Here is a 20,233-nt window from a genome sequence, read left to right as displayed (position 1 = left end):
GCTCTGTCTCCTCCGTCTCCTGGGAGACTGCACTCTAGTCTGAGGACTGTTACTATGCATGCACCAGCTGATCTCAATAGTTAGAATGGTGCAGAAGCAGAGAGAAGCTCTCTAAGGTAGCGCAGAGAGAAGCTCTCTAAGGTAGCCCAGACACAACCCCTCTAGGGCTCTATAAATCAAAGTCAACCCTTTGAGCAGAGGTGAAAGTAAGCCGGTCTGGTCTGGTACGCCATGCCGGACTGGACCAGTTTCCGCAGCAGTAATTTAAAGGGCCCGGGGCTCCAGCTGCTGCAGGGAGCCCCAGACCCTTTAAAGTGCCGTCGGAGCTCCAACAGCCGGGCTCAGGTGGGGATTTAAACGGCCCGGTGCTCCTGCCACTGCGGGGAGCCCCAGGCCCTTTAAATCTTGAAAGGTCCCGCCTCTTCCAGTTGAGGCCACACCCCTGCTCAGGACTCCGGCGTACCAGTAAGTCCTTTAAGTTACTTTCACCCCTGTCTTTGAGCTGTATGCAGAAGAATATCAGTCAATGCTGCTAACACAGCACACATGTAATCAACAGGATAAGCAGTCTACCCTAGCTGAAGTTTATTGTTGTTAATTGCTGATGATGTACATAGTGCTTTATGGAAACAGATAGAGTTCTTCCAAGGGAATCTTCAAACATATCCCCATAGAGAATACAGAGTAATACTCCATTCTTGAGGGCACAGAGGGATGGAGAACTCGAGCAAGGCCTTGGCCTACGTGGGTAAACACTTCAGGTTACTGCAGCTACCTGGAAATCAGGGGCAATTCTGGCCTACCTTGGTGACAAATGTCACGTGCATTCATTAACAAGCAAGAACTGATCTCTTCCTTCTCATATTCTCTAGAGATTGCTGCTCCCTCAGCCCCAGCACTTCCTCACCTTTATCTGAAATTATCTTCAGTCAATTCATTTTCCTCTAGAAGAGGTGGGAATGAAGAGACCCAATTGCTATCTCGGGCTCTCCAGCTGACCTGCTGTGTGACCTTCTTAGGCAAGTCACTTCACCTTTCTGTGCCTGTTTCCCCTCCGACCCTTTGCTTGTCTTGTCTGTTTAGACTGCAAGCCTTTCAGGGGAGGGACGATCTTTTACTCCGTGTCTGAACACAATGGAGCTCAGTTCTCAACTGGGGCCTCTAGGTGTTACTGTATGATAAATATTAATATAGGCCCCTGTCTTAGTCACATGCTGTGTAAGCAAAATTATCACTCCAGCTCAGTCTGATGAAGGAACTGAGTGGTATCAATACACTACTTGAGCTGAAGACTACACAGTCTTGCAAGAGAGAGGCAAGCTCCTTTCAGAAACCTACACACAAGCTAGCATCTCAGACATCAGTCAAGTAACTGTATTGCCCAGTCTACCTGTGGAATTTCTCAAAGGAAAGAACAAAGCCAGTATAACTGTTCTACCTACTTCCTCTTCCGCCTCCTCAAAAAAACCCTGCAGATTGTCAAAAATCCTGCATAATCTCATTTGATTGTTTCATTTTCCCAAAAGTCATTCATGCAGCCAAGTTACAAAGACAATCTCTTTTAGGCGGCGGTAATTTGTTTCAGTACATTATTAATAAGGCTGATTAAAAAATGCTGAAAGCCTGATGCCCCATTACACTGCTCTACAGCCAAAATGCTTCTGAAATAAATGTAGTCAAACTTTACTAATTCTGGGTCACTGAGAACGAAAATGATGCTTAAAATTGTTGATTGGCTCTAGTCTAGCTGTTGGGCTCCAGACTACAGCAGTGGAATCTCCTGGCAGGTGATTTTAGGGTTTCCATGTTCCGTGACCGTCAAAAGGATCTTGTCCCATTCTTCTTCATGGAAGGTGATCTTGTAGCCTGCAACAACATCGATGGTGTGATGGCAGCCCTCAACATCGTTCACGATCCAGATGAGTGGAGACTGTTCATTGATTCATCGAAGACGAGTCTTAAAGCTGTTTTGCTGCATAATGGCAATGTTTTGCCATCAATTCCAGTTGGTCATGCAGTCCATATGAAGGAAACCTATGACAACATGAAACAACTTTTGAGGTGCATAAACTATGACCAACATCAGTGGCAGCTTTGTGGCGATTTGAAGGTTGTTGCTCTCTTGCTTGGTCTGCAGACTGGATACACAAAGTACTGCTGTTTTCTCTGCGAATGGGATAGTCGTGCAAGAGATTCCCACTACATCAAGAAAGATTGGCCACTCCGACAGTCATTGGAGCCTGGGAGGAAAAGTGTTCAGCATCCACCACTTGTTGAATCAAGGAAGATTTTGTTACCACCCTTACACATCAAGCTGGGTCTGATGAAGAACTTTGTCTAGGCCATTGACAAAACACAAGCAGCTTTCAAGTACCTCCGTGGAAAATTTCCAAGGTTAAGTGAAGCTAAGATAAAGGAAGGTGTCTTTGTTGGTCCTCAGATTCGTGAACTTCTTCGAGATGATGCATTTGACCATGCACTGCGTGGCAAGGAAAAGACGGCATGGAAAGCCTTCCAGTTAGTGGCAATAAATTTTCTCGGAAACAACAAGGCAGACAACTACAGGTTGTTGGTGGAAAACCTCCTCAAGGCATACAAAAGCCTTGGTTGCAACATGTCACTAAAGATACATTTTTTGCACTCTCATCTAGATTTTTTTCCACCGAACTGCGGAGCAGTGAGCGACGAGCACAGCGAGCGATTTCACCAGGACATTGCAACAATGGAGAAACGCTATCAGGGCAAATGGAGCCCATCAATGCTTGCAGACTATTGCTGGACAGTGACAAGAGATGCTCCATTTAATGAATACAAGAGACAAGCCAAGAAGCGCCGAGTAGACACTGAATAGGACTAAACTATGTACATAATAGTTTTTTGCCTTTTGTTTCATAATAAATTTTATTTATATAACCCTTTTGCTGATTTTTAAAGTGTTACATAAACAGGACAGGTGAAATATTATCATGTAAAGCAACCATAAACACATGAAAAGACCTAGGTTTACAATTTATGATTAAAACTCTACTATCTACACAATATACAGAGACATAAAATGTAAAAACTTAAATATCTTAGAAACAGTAGCCAATCAGTTGTTTTGTCATATTTCAATTCAGCACATCAAAATACATAATAAATACCACATTTTATCTCTGAAGCAGACGACTTCTCAAAAATTGTAGACCAGTGTTATTTTGGGCAAAACCTTATTTTGTAATGTGTATTTAAATTTATTTAATGTTTTAAAACCATTCAGAGCCCAGCCCAGGTTATTCTTCCACTTTTGATTATATTGGAAATATATATAGTCAAATTAGTGAAAAATCATACAGGAATGAAAAATCATACAGGCTACAAAGATTGTTACCTTGTTATGGGGGGGGGGAACCCCTAAAGGTCAGCAGTTTTGTCTCAAGTTAGAGGTGAGACAAATGTATGCCCCTGTTCATTAAGCATGCCCTGCCAATAGAGCATAACCTAATGAATGTCCCTTCATGTCTATTCAAGTTATGTCTAGATGAGTGAGGGGCTGAGATGGCAGAGCTGAACATGCTCACTCAATTTCTCTTGGCAATTACTGCCAACCCAATGCTTTATTCCTAATCAGTGCTCGAATACAGACGCTTGTCAGGTCCTGCATTGGAATGGGACAGAGTAAAGCCTCCCTGGCCACCAGTAGTGGGTGGAAGCTGTAGGGAGAATGAGAAATGCAGAAGCAGAAACGTGTATCATAGTGGGAAAATATGCTGTTTATTGGGTTAGTGAGTCACAACACTGCCAACCTGATCAGCTCTGGAAGCAACAGATCTCAAGGCAAGTTCTTGCTGCGTCAGCCAACCTGCCTTTTTCTTCTTCGATTCCCATCTGTCAGCACAATGGCAACCGTGAGGCCAAATGAAGGCTTTCCACCTGCTTCACAGCTTCATTCATCTTTCTGTTCTGTCATTCCAAACCACTGATGAGACCTTACTGGTCTTTGCCTTACATCTATCCTTTGTCTAAAAGGTACAGTTCTCAAAAAAGTGCCTAAACCTGGTTCCACCTTCTATTGTGTAGTGTTTCCAACTCATGTGATTTTAGTGCAAGTTGCACACTATTTGGGGATTTTCGTAGCACCTCAGTTACTAGAATCCTCTGAGTAGGTAAAAATCTTTCATTAAAAAAAAATATTCTAGCCCCCATGCTTACAGAGAAAAGCTTGAAAACCAGAAAGCTAATAAAAAATCTTTTTTTTTAAAAATCTCATGAGCTTTAAGCCAATCATTGTATTTTAGACCTGACTCATGATTTTTAAATACTTACGGCTGGCAATAGATACCAGGGTTGTGGACTCCAGAAGTTCAAAAACTATTAATTAGACCCCCAACATGAGGGTTTTAAAAGATACTTTTCTTTTTGATCTTGTTTGATTTTCTGACCTTCCCCTGCCCACCCCAGTGTGTGTCTGACTGTTAGTTTTGCCCACTTTCCCAAATGTAAAGAGTTTGGTGATTCTGGCCCCCGCAGAGTCTCCTATTCCCTTTGCAGGCTGGGGGAGGGGTTTGCAGCTCCAGGGCTCTTCATCCCCCTCTGGCCCTCCCCAGGTCTGGTGCTGCAGAGACAGAGGGAGCAGATTGACCCTCTTACCAACTCTCCTGATTTCTTCTTCCTGCATCAGGGGATTTCACCTACCCCATGCACCTCCTGAGCAGCTTCAGCCCTGCAGGGGCGGGGGGGAAGCCCCCGATTGGCTGTCTGCCCCCCTGCCTTGTCTCCTGGGGAAGAGCAGCCAATCAGAGCTCTAGCAGAGGCCAGACTGAGCTCTAATCCCTCTCCCCATGAACCTGCACAGGAGTGGGGGAAGGAAGGAGAGAGAGATTCCTGTAGCTTGAGGTGGGGCTGCCCTCTCCTCCCGCCTCCCCTCCTGTGAGCCACAGGTCATCTCCTCTGCTCCTCCCACTGCAACACCTGGGCTGGGTAGGACCCAAGGGGGGTGAGGGACCCTGCTGCAGCCCCCCCAGGCCTGGGGAGGTGGGTGAAGAGCTTCAGGAGGAGCAGAGGGGAGGCTGGGGGGATGAATCGAGGGAATTGGGGGACAATGCAGGACAAACTGTTGAATGAGGACGGCCTCTCTCTTTTGCATGCATATGGCATCTGCAGAGCAACATTCTATAGCTGTAGTTATAGGTCCATGAGCCATTTCAAGGCCTCCTGTCTGACACTGTGGATATCGTCCAGTTCACCTTTGAATCCATATTTGGGGCACTGTGTTATAATGTGTTTGATGGTTTGGATGTTCACACCACAGTCGCATGAAGGGGATGTTCCACTTGTGCATAAAGTAGCAGCATCTTCCATACTTTGTTGGATGTGCTTCAGTGTGGTCCAAAGTCAGCATGGCACATCAAAACTGAGCCAGCACCTTGTTGGTTCAATAATAATGCGCTTATTTGGAATGGTAGGTGAACTCCAGACACTTTGCCATTCCCTGGTCAGATCTAGAGACATGAGGTGGTCATGTATGGTCCATGGTCTTTTTTGCAATTTCAGGCATTTTTGCCATATATGTTAGCCATAGCCTGCCACATGGGAAGTGCTGGATAGTCTTCGAACCATTTACGTTATCGTGCTGTGGTTACATCTCGATGGATAACTGGAGGTTTGATGTTTGCTAATATAGAAAGCCAAGGTAGAGGTGTTGATTTTAAAGTTCCCATGATGATTTGCATGGTCTAATTCAGCTGCCCACCCACAAGTTGAGTCTGGCACCTTCTTGCCAATACCAGTGCACAGTGATGCCAGGAGGGCGTTTCCAATTTCTGGGTATCTATTCTCATAGTTGTGGAAAAGCTCTGATCTCTCTACAGTCCATCAAGGAGGCCCCAGGGGATGGTCTTCTGTGTAATGGAGGTTGGGAATGCAGTGAAAGGGTCAAAAATCTTCAGCACTGGGGAAAGGTGGGAGATTGTATTGTCCATAGTCACAGTGAAAGTGACTCAGGCCAGTACGGCGCTGGTTTTGACTAGAGAACTGGGATTTGAATGCCACTGTGTGTCAGTACTGTCCGGGCTGGTGTTGGGGAAGTCATCGAGGATGGTCTGTGACGTGGGTAGTGGTGTGCCTGTCTCAGCAGTACAGATGAAGGTCAGAGCAGTGGGGGGAGGGCTGAACAGAAGGAGCTGGCAGTGAATGGTGGAACTGAACTGAGATGGGCAAGGGGGGGCTGAATGGAGACAGCTGGGGGCCAGTGGGGAGGCTGGACGGAGGGGCTGGGGGTAAGCGCTCCTGGGGGCGGCCAGACTCCTCTAAACCAATGTGTGGGGGAGGGGTCAGTGCTGATGCCCCCCCCCCCCCCCCCGACACAGTAGGGGACGGGGGCGTTGAGCCCTCAGGAGACAGACCAGGGCCACCCCAGAACCTTACCCGAGGTGAGCACACGCTCTGGGGCTGCACCCTTCTCGCAGCCAGGGATGTTGCGGGGCTCGGGGGTCTCCCGGCTGGACGTTGCGGCTCCGCCTCTGCACGCCAGGGGGCGCGTCACAGTAGACGCCTCTCGCGGCCGAGGCGGGCGCTGAGCGCCGGCCCGCTCCTCAGCCTGCAAAGCATGGCGGCGGCGGGCGCTTCGCGGCCCCAGGCCCGGGTCGCTGCTGCGCCCGGCGGCGAGGAGTCGTCGGATCAGCGAGCCGGAGCAGGAGCCGGGCTCCCCGCACAAGCTCATCCGCAAGGTCTCCACGCCGCCAGATCGCCAGAAGTGCGTGCGTGCGGCCGCGGCCGGGGGGGGGGGGGCCCGCGCGGTGCGGCCTCGGGCTGCCGCCGACTGGGCCGGCTCTGGTCGACGAAGCCAGCGCCCGGAGCCTGCCCTCGGCACTGCCCGACTGCCGCCGATCAAGGGCTGGGCCCCCCTGTCAGACTGGGCCCCGTGGCCCCCATCCCCCTTGGTCAGACTGGGCCCCAGCTTCGACAACCGCATGTCAGACTGTGCCCCCCACTCCTATGCCCCCAGTCAGACTGTGCTGCTCACCCCTATACGTGCCAGTCAGACTGTGCCCTCCATTAGATTGTGACCCTCATCTCATCAGACTGTGCCCTGACTCCTACAGCCCCATGTCAGACTGTTCCCCACCACCACTCTCATAACCCTTGTCAGACTATGCCCTGCACTCCGCATGCTTATGGTCCCAGACAGACCGTGTCGCCTCCACATCCATGTTCCCTAGCCAGACTGTGCCCCTCATTTCTCATATGCCCCGTTCCAGTCAGACTGTACCCCTCCAACCCCCATCTGCTCCTGGTCAGACTGTGTCCCCCCCCATCTCTCCACTCCAGCTCCCGCTGTCCCCTTAGACTGTACTTCTTCAGTCCTCCTCGTTATATTTCCTTGATCAGGCTGCTACCCCCATCCTGTCCGTAGGCAGGCTGCATTCCTTCATCTCCTGGTGGTGGTTGTGAGGGTGCTAGGCTGTCATTAGTCTCAGTGGCAGCATTTTGCCCGCTTTAGAGGAACTCTCATTGCACCCCTGCTATGGTGCCACCCCAAGGTAGAAGACATGGGAGCCCCCTTGGGTCAGGGATAAGAACAGTCCTAGAGGAGTGCTAATTCATGGGTTGCAGCTCTTTGGTTTCTACCTATAGCTTTGTGAAGTCCTCTATGTTCCGTGGGGTTTTACATATTGTTTTACTGCCTAGAAATAACAGGTCAAACATACTTTCACCCCTGCCGTTGTCTCCAGAGGGTCAGCACAGTACTGACTGGGATGCTGGAGGCTTATTTGTGGCGCAGGGTTTTTTTTTCATGGGGGTTGGAGAGCAGATGTATCTTGTCAGAGCCATCTCATAAATAGTCTTTATGTACATCCAGTTCTGGTGATGACTCTGCCCCTGACATTGTTGCTCTATTCTCACGTGGGAGTTCTCATTCTGCTCAAAATTATTACAGTGGTCCCAGTTCTGAGCTCCTCCTCTTCCAGTGAAAGACAGTCATTTTGAGGGCTATTTAATCATCATTTCAGCACATATGCTGGAGTCTGGTGCTGGAGACCCTGTGTCACTTCTTGATTTAAAACTATTGAGACCAACGGTGCTCTTCCCAGTGTGGGGGAGATGGTTCTTTAGCTGTGACAATACAGGGAGGAAGTCTACCAAACAGCAAAACCCTGAACATTCTGAGCAGATCCCAGCCATGCTCTGCAAACAGGTATTTAGATTTCAGCTGTCAGTCTGTTTTAAATATCAAGGACTTTCTGGATCCTCTGCTGCACCTGAAGGGTTGGATGTTAGAAATTCTTCCCATAGAAAGCCGGATGAGCCCTGTGTTCTCTTAATAGTGCCTGCAGCCAGAATCCCCTGTGGACAGGGAGGAAGGATGCAGCAATCACACTAGTGGATATGACTTTAGTATCTGTGCATTGTGGCAAGTAATAAAAACAAGGACAAATCCTTTTGCAATACTGGAATGGGAACCTTCCTCTCCCTAACTGCAGGACACTAGGAATACCAAGGTTATAGATGCCTTAGATTTGCGGCAGTTCAAATAAAACAATTCTTCCCGACATCCCTGCTTAATCACTCGCCATATTTTACATCATTTCCTACGTCAGTGTGGCTGGAAAAAGCCTAAACCAGCTACTTGCACTGCGTGAAAATAAACATGTTAAGAACAAGGATTATAAACAGAAATTGTCTATAGCCATTAAGCCTCCCTTATTTTAATCTGCAGAAGACCTTTAGCTGCTAAACAATGTCAAGTTCTCCAAGCAACCCTGAATATTACAGCATTAAGGATTGCTTCATTCTGCTGCTTTCCCTCATTTTATTTCATCATTTCTATTTCATCCACTTCTCTTCTGCATGCTATGTCAGGCTGTCCCAAGGAAGGTGGAGAAAAGCCAGACAAGACTGATGTGTGAGGAGCCACAGTTGTGGTTAGATTTATGAAAAAGTCTAGCAGCCTGAAGATAAGGAGCTATTTCTTTTTACAGAGGGAGACTTAATTTTCCTCCGGGCATTTTTAGTTATTGAATAACATAGGGCAGACTACCATACGGTCCAGGAGTTCAGAACGACAGATGAATGATTCCAATGCACCCTGAGGATGTATATCTCTGCTAACCACACCTTTAGCTGCAGTTGCCTCAAGGCTGTTCCTATAGTTGATTGTACAGCTAAATCATCTGAGGAATTTACTGGGCTGTGGCCGGTAGGGGGCCTCTTCACCATAACATTGCAAATGTGAAGCTTTTACAACTAAGCCTGCCAGTCAGTTCCTCTGCATTTACTTGTTCATTACAGTAAATCTCAAATATTTCAGAGTTATGTTTTGTTTCCAGTACTGCTGCCATCTGCAAGATCTTTTTCCCCTTTCTTCAGATTAAAAAGGACTTCTGACGTACAGATGTGTAAACTTTCATTACAACTATTTTCAAACCTGCCCGATGATTAAGTGCTCTTGACGGAAATATTCACCCAGAACCATAGCAAGTGTTGTTGGTTAATTTAATGGGGTGTTGCTGGTGATTTTTAGTCTCAAATGCCAGACTTGAAATAGACACATACTAGCTAGAGGCCGTGAGAGAAAGCCACTCCAAAGGGTATAAGCACAGATTTAAAATTTTTATTAAAGTTAATGTTTAAAATTAAATATACACAAGTTAAGAGGGAAGGTACTGTACATCTGGGGTCAGGCTTGAGTTATGAGAGATTACAGGTATCGCTTACAAGGATCACGAGATACATATCACATAACCAGCATAGACCCAGATTGGGGTGCGGGAGTTTTAAAAGTGTCAGTGGATAAGTGGGCTTGGGTGCGCCACCCATGGAATGTATTAAGAGTCCAAGTCAGTATCAGTGTAGCGAATAAGTACATGGGTGGAATGCGTCCCTTGGTTAGTCAGGGAAGGAAGTGGGTTATTTCCCTGATTTGCGATCTTCATTACTCAACCTGATATTGACGGTGTCCCGTGATGTGTTCCGTATGGATGTCTCTGGACCACTTGATGGTGTCGGACACCATGAGCTGTCTCATGAGCTGGGCATAGTGTTGACTGACTCCGCACACTCTCAGTACCGGCTCGCTGTGGGGGTCCCCTGAGCCCAGGGCTCCCACAGTCAGGGCGTATCTGGACCTCTTAGCCCTGGGTTCTCAGGGTGTCAGCCAGCGGGGTGTACTTCAATGCCTTCTGTGCACAGGCCTTATGGAAGGCTGGTGACCTGTTTTCAAATGTAGTAAATTGGTGAGAGAATCAATGCTGTCTTTCCCTCCTGCAGCTGCTGGAAATAAAAATAGGTCTAGAAGCAGGAACCTTGTCTACACTCGTCATTGCTAACACTGGTTCACTGAAACCTTTAGTAGTGCCAGTAAGAAATAAAATAATCCTAGGCTGTCTCTAAACTGCCACTTTCTGCGCCAAAACTTTTATTGTTCAGATGTGTGAAAAAAAACACACCCCTGAGTGACAAAAGTTTTAGCACTGAAAAGCACCTGTATATACAGCACTTTATTGCTGGGAGCCGCACGCCTGGTCATAAAGCTCCCACTGCTTGTTTGGGGTGGGGTTTTTTGTGTCTACACTACCCATGTTACAGTGCCACTGCAGCAGCGCTGTAACATGGGCAGTGTAGACATACTCCTAGCGCACAGGGCTTAATGGTATAGAAGCAGCACAAACCTTGTCTTCTGCTGCTTCTAAGGCATTCTCCAAAGAACAGAGGAGCGGGGTGTTGGAGAGAGACTGCCTTCTCTTCACCTTTGTATGAGTTTTCAAAACAGCTGGAGGAAACTGACAAGACATTGATACCTCAAACATCTCTGCTTCAGTGCATGATGGACCAGTGAGCAGAAGAAGTTTCTTACTGGCTTCTGACAAGGAAGTTTTTCAAGCTTTGTTCAGTTGAGATAAGACGGGGAAATTAAGCAGTTTGCCAGTTTAATACAGGTATCATATTCAGTATTATGGAAAGAAATAACACATTTCAGCAAAGTTCAGTGTAAAAGAAATATCTAACATTCTAGGGGATTGTGTGTTTGAAGTGTTTGTTGTTTAGCTCACTCACTGTTCTGTTTTTCTCCACTGCAGTGTGTAGAGTACCTCTCAGTACATTTGCCTTTGTGTCCACCTACCAATAGGTCTAAAAGAAAATGTTATAGAGGCATTTCATTTCAGAAACTGGAGTAGGGACTAGAAACCATAAATCTAAAACAGCACATGTTTGTTATGAAGGATTTCGAGTGAGATTAGTACTACAGTAAAACTAGTTCACCAGCTTTTCTCAGTCTTTGCAACCTAAACCAGACAGCCTGAGCACAAATGTCTAAGAATGGGGGGCCAGTAACATACATGAATAACAGCACAAGTCAGGTCAATGCGTCACTCAGCATTGAGGGAGGAGAACAGAGTGCTTAGTATCTGTTTAATTGGTGTGACTATATCTGTGCCCTTTAAATCAAGCGTACATTAGCTATTATCCATGTCCTCCACCCATTAGTTTGCTCGTGTCCTTTAAGCTTCACCTGTACTGATGACTTTGGGGAAGCATATCACTAATCCATTGCCATTGGCACAAGCAATGAGAACTTGTCTCACTGCTAGAGATCTTTGAATGCTGTGTGAGAGCAACAGCTGTTACTTCCTTTAAAACAAAAAACAAAGACCCCCCCACACACACACACTTGCAGCTTTTCTCATTCTTTCTAACCATATTTTAGGTTCCAGGAACTAGAGAGCCAACATTAAACTTCTGTATAGTTTGAGGACAAAGATTTACGTAGACTACATTGCCAAAAAGTACATTTTGGAATAAATAGTCCCTCAAATACAACTAGAGACAGTGTACTAAACACTTTTTACACCTGCCTATAGCTAATGATAAAAAATCTAGTCTTTTAAAAAAAGCTATCTCAACCAGTTGCACAGTTTCCTTTTTACCAAAACCTACAATTAACAGCTTTTAACATTTTGTCCTGGGAGAATACCAGATTATAAATCAAAATCTTAAAAGCCTAACCTAGACCATCAGTTTAGAAAAGTTAGTAGCAAGTCATTTCACAGAGCAGGGTTGATTTTCTTTCTCTAGTTACAAATCCAGCTTGATTATTTCTAAAACAGAAGGTTCTACACCAGGTATCTAAAAGAAAATAGAAGTGTGATAATGGATTTTTGTAGTCTCTGTTTCTCTGGAATTTTACGCTCCATATACACTACATAGTATAGTAGCAGCCACAGAAGTTTCAGAATGAAATGAAATTCAAGCAAAACATACTCCTTTTGGTCCTTGCTTTATAAAGATCTTTTTAGTTTCAACTTTATTTATTTAAAATATTTTAACTAGCTTTTCATATTAAATTATTAGCTACCCTTTTTCTCCCTGAGAGGTTGCTGGTTCTTGTTTCAATATAAGAGTTTACCTAGAAGCTTTTGCAGAAGAATCCTCTGAGGACTTCAGCTTGTTTGTATGCCCTAATGACTAATTATAATAATTGATTAACCCATTGGTTTCAGATGGAATCAGTTTTGTCTCCCTGAAGTTTCACTGGTGAAACTTGATGAACTGCATCTGAAACCAGTTGGCTTAAAAACCAAACCAAACAAAAAAGCTTTCTTATCTATCTCCCATGGTAGTATCTGAGCACACAGTCTTTATACATTTATCCTCATAACAGCCTTGTGGGGCAGGGAATTATTATTCCTATTTTACAGATGGGAAGCTGAGGCACAAGGGACTTGCCCAACATCATGTCAGATGTAGGTGGCAGAGCTAGGAATTGAACTCCAGTCTCGCAAGTCTAAATGTAGTGCCCTGATCACAGGCTACCTTTCTCTCATATTGTTCACTTGCTATTTCTTAGAAAGACTGTGCAGGAATGGAGTTTGGGTGGCTGGGAAGAGTCCATTGCTTTTAAAATTGCTATCTCATGAGGAAGGTCCATCTGCATTCTGCTTTTTTGAGATCTACAGGTCTTATTTTAAAAAATGTCTCAGTGATCAATATTTTGGGGTCCATGGCTAAACCAGTGTTCTGTTCTTCTGCTGGTACTGTGGCTGCAAGTTAATAAATCACTGTTCCCAGAGCTATGTGGATATCCCTTGAAGCTGCTGTTGCAGAGATCAAGGTGTTTTGAGATGATCAAAAGTATTTTGAGTATTCTGAAAGGGCATTACAAACAGTGGAAAATTAAAACAAATATTTTAAAGGCAAATTGAAAGTAAATTAGAAAAAATGAACTTAAAAGCACAAGTTGTCTGATACATGAATACTGAATAGCATTTGATAAAATCAGTTGTTACAAAATAACAGAGATCAAAAATTTAAAAGATCTTTTCAGTACTAATTACATGGCTGAATTACACCTTACTCCTGGATGTAGTCCCTTTGCAGTCAATAGGACTACTAATGTGGAGTAAAATGAGCAGGATTTGGCCCATAATCTGTCAGCTACTGAAGAAGGCTGCAGAGGGGAATCAGAACTCCAGTCTCTCTCCCTCCTTGGGTTATGACTCTTTTGTCTTTCTTCTATTCTAGTAGTTTTCAACTTTTTCCCGTCGCCATACCAGGACTTGCCCACTGACTCTTCCTTCCCACTTGGCCAAGACAGCCCCTCCCACTCCTCTCTCATTTAGCAGAAGGGGAAGGGCTAGATGGGTGTGACTTTGAGGTTAAGAACCCTGCTCTGTTCCTGGATGTGCTTTCCGCTTGTGTGTTCATTATTCCTGTATCAGAGGGAGCATGGAATGTTCCTGGATCAATGCACTACTCATTCTAAAAGCAGGCAGAATGAGAGGAGTGACAGGCAGGCCTGGTGGAAAAGAGTGTTCTTGTGTAACAATTTGACTCACCTCTGATGAGTGCATTTTTTGAGCCATAGTAATGCAATCGTGTTTTAGCTTTCCAGATTTGGTGCTGTCATAAACAGATAGTAGAAGTTAATAGAACAGAAGTACTTTATATCTCTTTTGACTGTAAAGGGTTAACAAGTTCAGTAAGCCTGGCTGTCACCTGACCAGAGGACCAATCAAGGGAAGATATTCAAATCTGAGGGAGGAAAGTTCTGTGTACTAATTAGAATTTGGTGTTGTTCTATCTGGGTTTGAGAGTGAGACGTGCAACAAGTTTCTCTCCAATCTCTCAATACAGGCTCTTAAAGTTCAAAAATAAGTATAGTAATAAGGGAGTTAGCTTATGTTTTTTTCTTTATTGCAATTGTGCATTTGGTGAAGAGTTAATTTGTATTTTGCTAAAAGGATTTTAATTTGTACTTGTATACTTAGGCTGGAGGTATTCCAGTGCTGTAGCTGAAAAACCTGTATAATCCATCTTAAATTTACAAGATAATTTTACGTTTGTCCTTTTTAATTAACGCTTTCTTGGTTTAAAACTGATTGTTTTTTATTTGTGAGACCAGGAACTGGCTGATCCAAATTGGTGGGGAGAAAGGAGAGGGGAGAGATTAATTTCTCTCTGTGTAGGATTACTGTTCTTCTGCATGAGAGTTGGGAGGGGGAAAGAAGGAGGGAAAGGTGCATTTTCCTCTCTGTTTAAGATTCAAGGAGTTTGAATCACAGTGATCTTCCAGGGTAACCCAGGGAGGGGAAGCCTGGGAGAGGCAACGGTGGGGGAAAGGGTTTACTTTCCTTGTGTTAAGATCCAGAGGATCTGGGTCTTGGGGTTCCCCGGGCAAGGTTTTGGGGGGACCAGGGTGTACCTGGCACTGGAATTCCTGGTTGGTGGCAGCGCTACAAGTACTAAGCTGATAATTGAGCTTAGAGGAATTCATGCTGGTACCCCATCTTTGGGACGCTAAGGTTCAGAGTGGGAAATTATACCATGACAGGTGTTGTAGGAGAACTAAGGTAATTGCAGTATAATAGAGGGAGTGCAATTGTGTGTTAGTGCTGGAGGATCTTAGATGCTTTGATAGTCATGTTCCAGAGCTGAAGTTTGCATGAGAGAGAATGCATTTTGTTGCTGTGCTGCAGTGTTGTGGAGGTAATAGAGTTCTTGCAGCCTGATAACATAAGGAGTATATTAGCATGTTATATGTATACTGTAGGATTGTCGAAGATACAATATATCTCATGTTTGATCTAAGTCTACATAGCTCACATTAAAGGATTAGGACCCTTTTAAATCTCTCTTCTATACACTAGTGTTCAGATAACATTTAAGCTGCTGTCTTTCTTTAGACATGTCTCTACATGGATTTGAGCTCTTATCTTTCAGCTTTGTTGTACCTGTTGGGTTGATCTGAACTTTATGTACATCTATCCGCTGATAAAATGTGTTTTGAAAAGATGCTTGAAGCCTGTGGAAGGCATAAAAGGGCTTAAGCAATAGTGCTACCAGGAGTTGTTCAGCTACTAACTCATTCTTTGTCAGGCTGTGATGATGTGCTTTTCATTCTCTGTATTGTAAGAGGCTGACCAAAGTATTCATCTATTTTAAGGGCTTTGCTGGAAGCTCTCTGACTGGGCTTGTCTTATGAAGGAGCTGAGTGACTGATGTGTTGGCATGTAAGGTTTCCTTTCCTGTACAGATGCAACATTTCCCATATTTCCTGACTGTTAATCTATTCCAGGGTTTCTCAAACAGGGGTCGCCGCTTGTGTAGGGAAAGCCCATGGCGGACCGGGTTGGTGTGTTTACCTGCCCTGTCCACAGGTCTGACCGATCGCAGCTCCCACTGGCCGCGGATTGCTGCTCTGGGCCAATGGGAGCTGCGGGAAGCGGCGTGGGCCGAGGGACTTACTGGCCGCCGCTTCCATCAGCAGCCTGAGATGGGTTTTTCAGTTAGTATAAAATCCTATAACATACTTTTGTTTTAAATAACTGCTATTCACACTAAGGTAAGAATAAAGGCCTGGAGAAAACCCCTCCCACAGTCAAGTATCAGAGGGGTAGCTGTGTTAGTCTGGATCTGGAAAAAGCAACAAAGAGTGCAGTGGCACCTTATAGATTAACAGATGCATTGGAGCATAAGCCTTTGTGGGTGAATACCCACTTCGTCACCCACTACCCACAGTGAAACCTTGGCTTTTGTTGCTGGACCAACTGACCCGCTACCCCAATATACAGTCTGGCTTTGGATTCCTGTGGCTCACCTCGTATCCTCTTTTCTCTCTCTGGATTCCTTTTGTTATAATGAGTTCACGTAAATACATTATCACTTTCATAACAGTGGAAGAATTCCAAATTGCGTTCTTCACCTTTTGAGAGCTAATTTACCTGCATTAGCAGGGCAAATTTCAAGTTGATTTTCCAAACAGTAGTAATCAGTTAGCCTCAAATATACAAACTGTGCTTTCTTCAGTGATGCTAAATCATGGCTCTTCAATGATATCTCTCTGCATATCGTGTCTTTCATTGTTTTTTTGATATTGTTTTCTGGGTAGTTTGGGCTTCCCCCAGGGCTTTCTGGAGTTGGTTTCAAGGGTGTGACCATTGACTAATGGAAGGATATTGCATTTGGATTAGTTTGTTAACTGCTGCTGGCCTTTTGACTTTCTGTGTCTGTTGATCTTTTTATGAATCTCCGTGGTTAGTCTAAGGCCTGGTCTACACTACAGAGTTAGATCAATGTAAGGCAGCTTATGGTGACCAAATTTTATAAGCATCTACACTAAAATGTCACTCCCGCCAATGTAAACTCACCCACTACATCAGCTTAATAACTCCACCTCTGCGAGAGGTGTAGCACTTAGGTCGACATAGTTAGATTGACATAGTGTCAGTGTAGACACAGCGTTATTTACATTGACTTTAGTGGCCTCCGGGAGGTGTCCCACAATGTCCTGCTGTGGTCACCATTTTGAACTCCACTGCCAAGGGCCCCTCCCCTCTAAAGCCCTGCAAAGTTTTGAAATTCCATTTCCGGCAGACTTGCTCCCACCTCAAGTACACAGGAGGAGGTGGATCTCCTGGCCTGTGGAGAAGAGGCAGGCACAGCTCCAATCTAGCCATAAAAACGTAGATATCTATGAGCAGATTGCTTGGGGAATGAGGGGGAGAACAAGAGGGACCCGCAGCAGTGCTGCATAAAAGCCAAGGAGCTGTGGCATACGTACCAGAAGACAAGGGAGGATAACAGTCACTGTGGTGCGGAGCCATAGACATGGTGCGAAACCACAGACATGCTGCTTTTACAAAGAGCTGTATGCCATCCTCAGCAGACAGTCCCTCCTCTCCACCCCCTCCCAAAAAAAGCCCTGTGGATATTTCAGAGTAGTCAAAGACACAGGCCCTTGGAGTGAACAGTGAAGAGGAGGAGTATGGGAGACAGGCAATTGGGGAGATCCAGTGGCGCAGCAAGTCAGGACGTGTTTTAGACTTCAGAGCAGTCGAGCCAGTCCCTTCAGTCCAGCAGAGATGAACATGATGCAGGGGATAGAGCCTCTGGTAAGTATGCAGTTTGCATTGATATTGCAGGAACACATCCGTTGATTTACTCTTGAGGCATCAGTTGATTTTCTCTTTTCTTCACTGAACTCAGTGTCAACCTGTGGAACTCCTTGCCAGAGGATGATGATGTGACGGGTTGGATCACAGAAACTCCCTTGGGGCTGCCAACTGATTTGCCAAGACTACTACTGCCTCTGCTTTCCTGCTCTGGCAGCTTAGGACTTCAGTGCCCTGCTTGGTTTGAGCCAGACCCACTAGCCTGCTGCAAACCCAGACCCAGGGTCTGAACCACATCCCCTAACAGCTGTAGGCTTAACTGAAAGCATCTTACAGAGGTGTTCCTGTCTTTAACACTCAGATGTCTAACTCCCAATGGGGTCCAAACCCCAGATAAATCAGTTTTACCCTGTATAAAGCTCATACAGGATAAACTCATAAATTGTTTGCCCTCTATAACACTGATAGAGAGATATGCATAGCTGTTTGCCCCCCACCCCCGGGTATTAATACATACTCTGGGTTAATTAATCAGTAAAAAGTGATTTTATTAAATACAGAAAGTATGATTTAAGTGGTTTCACGTAGTAACAGACAGAACAAAGTGAATTACCAAGCAAAATAAAACAAAACACGCAAATCTAAGCCTAATACAGTAATACAACATAGTACAGATAAAATCTCACCCTGAAAGATGTTTCAATAAGGCCTTGGCTACACTTGGAGGTCTGCAGCACTGGGAGTTACAGCTGTCTTCGTACAGCTGTGTAGGGAAAGCGCTGAAGTGTGGCCACACTGACAGCTACAGCGCTGGAGTGTGGCCACATTTGCAGCATTTGCAGTGGTGTTGGAGTGTGCATTATGGGAGCTATCCACAGAGCACCTCGTCCCCATTTGTCGCCTGGTGTTTGCGAAGGTGAGAAGGATGCGGGTCATTCCACTTCTGTCTAACGCCTGTAGACTTCCTTCACATCCCACAGTCACTGTTTTCCATCAAGTTGGCACCATTGTGAATCTGCCATTCTTGATGCGCGCGAATTTCTGTGGGAAAATGACCGAAATGCCTTGTAGTTGCCTGACAAGTTCGTCGCCAAGCCGATACGTCTTGCAGTTGTCTATTCTTAACTCCAAAAGTGAATGAGGAGTCCGATGATTGTGATCCGTTTAACGATACAACACGACATTGCTTGTGGTTTGACAGGAAATGCACACCTCATAGAAAACCGATTAGGCGCTCAGGGAACAGCATGAGTGGGTGATCACTCCGATGAAGTTAGGGACTGACGGGCATGCTTGAGAACTTTCGATGAGAAGCACTTTCTTGGACTGTTCTGAGTCTTGTCCCATCCTGCGCGCGAGGACACGAGATATGAGAACTGCTGCTGGAACGGTGCGTATCATCGAAGTCTGGCAATCCAGCACTACATCGGTTCACGAACAGTTGTGGATGGGATGTCGACCTATAGAATGTGTTGATCAAGTTTCAGGGACATTAATCGCATCCTGCTAAGAAGAACTGACTCTGGGACTGCACATTTGGATGTGGTTGCAACAAATGGTTTCCCTAACTTGAGGCGATAGATGATGAGCATATTCATTCGGCCACACCCTAGCCCAGTAGTAATCAAGGAGTATTCTCTATGGTTCTCCAAGCTTGGTATCACCGTGGATTTCATTAATTAACCAGGCTGCTGGAAAAGTTGCATGATCACGATTTTGAACATGGCCTGTTCAGGAAGCTGCAAGCGGACTTTTTCCCAAGGAGTAATAGGGACTACGATAATGCCATCTGATCCTGGAGACCCGCTTACCGTTAATGCTTGGCTCATGAAACCGTATAAGGAGCTTGACAGGACAAACCGGTTCAACTACACTAGCCGGGCCAAATATGGTGGAGTGCTTTGGCCGTAAAAAGGGCCGCGATCTCTGTATAGAAGCTAGATCTTGGGGAAACAGCATCCTGTGGTTATATTCAGTCGTCTGTACTCGCATAATATTTGTGAAGGAAAGGGAAATTCATCATGGCATGATCCTGGAGGTTGTCTGAGGCTTGGAATTTGCACAGCCAGAGAGCAGGGCTACTAGAGAAGGCCCAGCACAGGGCAAGGATAGGGATCTTGAGAGATTGAAGGCTGATAACCAACATATTTGTCGCTTGCAGGGATGAAGTCATGGTTTTAAATGTTAAGTAGGAATCTGTTTTCCTAAGCTGATTGTGTGCTGTTTCTTTCCTGTTCAAGGTCTCTTTGATTTCTGCAACTAATGAAAGATTGTTTTCAAACGCAAGAATAATTATGAAAAGAAAATAACTTCTTGAGACACCACACATTGGGAACAAAAAGGGGGGGTGTGGTGGTTAACGCAGCACAGTTTGAATATGTCCTTTTGGAGGCTTGTTCAATGGATGTGCACTCAGATGGCTAACTGATGTGTATGGGTAGTGAGAGGTCAGGCGTATTTCATGTTGGTTGGAACGTACAGTGTGAGCAGCTGGTGAGAAGCGATCTGGGAAGGGAGTTTGGAGCTGACATTGGGACAAGGAAAGACTGTTGGGACGAGTGTGTGGGTATGTCTCTGCATGCTATGAGGCTGATGAGTGTTGCGCGCAGGATGTTTTAGTCTTTGGGCTTCCTTCCTGGCTGATTTCTGTGGATGTTTCCGTTTCGTCAGTCTGGTCTATTCTTCTGGAGATGTATAATGTTTGCGCAGTCTCTTTGTTTTTGTGGTTTTCGCAGTTTTTGATCTTTGAGTGTTGTTAACAGGAGCTGAGAACAAGTATTGCGAAAAGACAAGAAGGTAAGTTATAGAGAGATAATTTTATCTCAGACGTTATTCTAGATGAAGATTTAAGTCTCATTAGAATA

The 20,233-nt window shown here is 45.2% G+C and overlaps 1 protein-coding gene across 1 annotated transcript in view; it reads left to right on the top strand.

Annotated features, from left to right (window-relative positions):
• Positions 1 to 6,567: 6,567 nt before the first annotated feature.
• The window catches only part of DGKD (diacylglycerol kinase delta), a 97,313-nt gene continuing 83,647 nt past the window's right edge, over positions 6,568 to 20,233 (top strand). The window contains exon 1 of the mRNA XM_075068579.1: positions 6,568 to 6,733. Coding sequence (XP_074924680.1) covers positions 6,587 to 6,733 — 147 coding nt within the window. The 5' untranslated portion in view covers positions 6,568 to 6,586. The remainder of the gene's footprint in view (positions 6,734 to 20,233) is intronic.

The sequence above is a fragment of the Chelonoidis abingdonii genome, chromosome 8, assembly GCF_003597395.2.
Source record: "Chelonoidis abingdonii isolate Lonesome George chromosome 8, CheloAbing_2.0, whole genome shotgun sequence".
NCBI lineage: Eukaryota > Metazoa > Chordata > Testudines > Testudinidae > Chelonoidis > Chelonoidis abingdonii.
The sequence above is the reverse complement of the archived record's forward strand: the minus strand, read 5'-3'. Positions and strand labels throughout refer to the sequence as shown.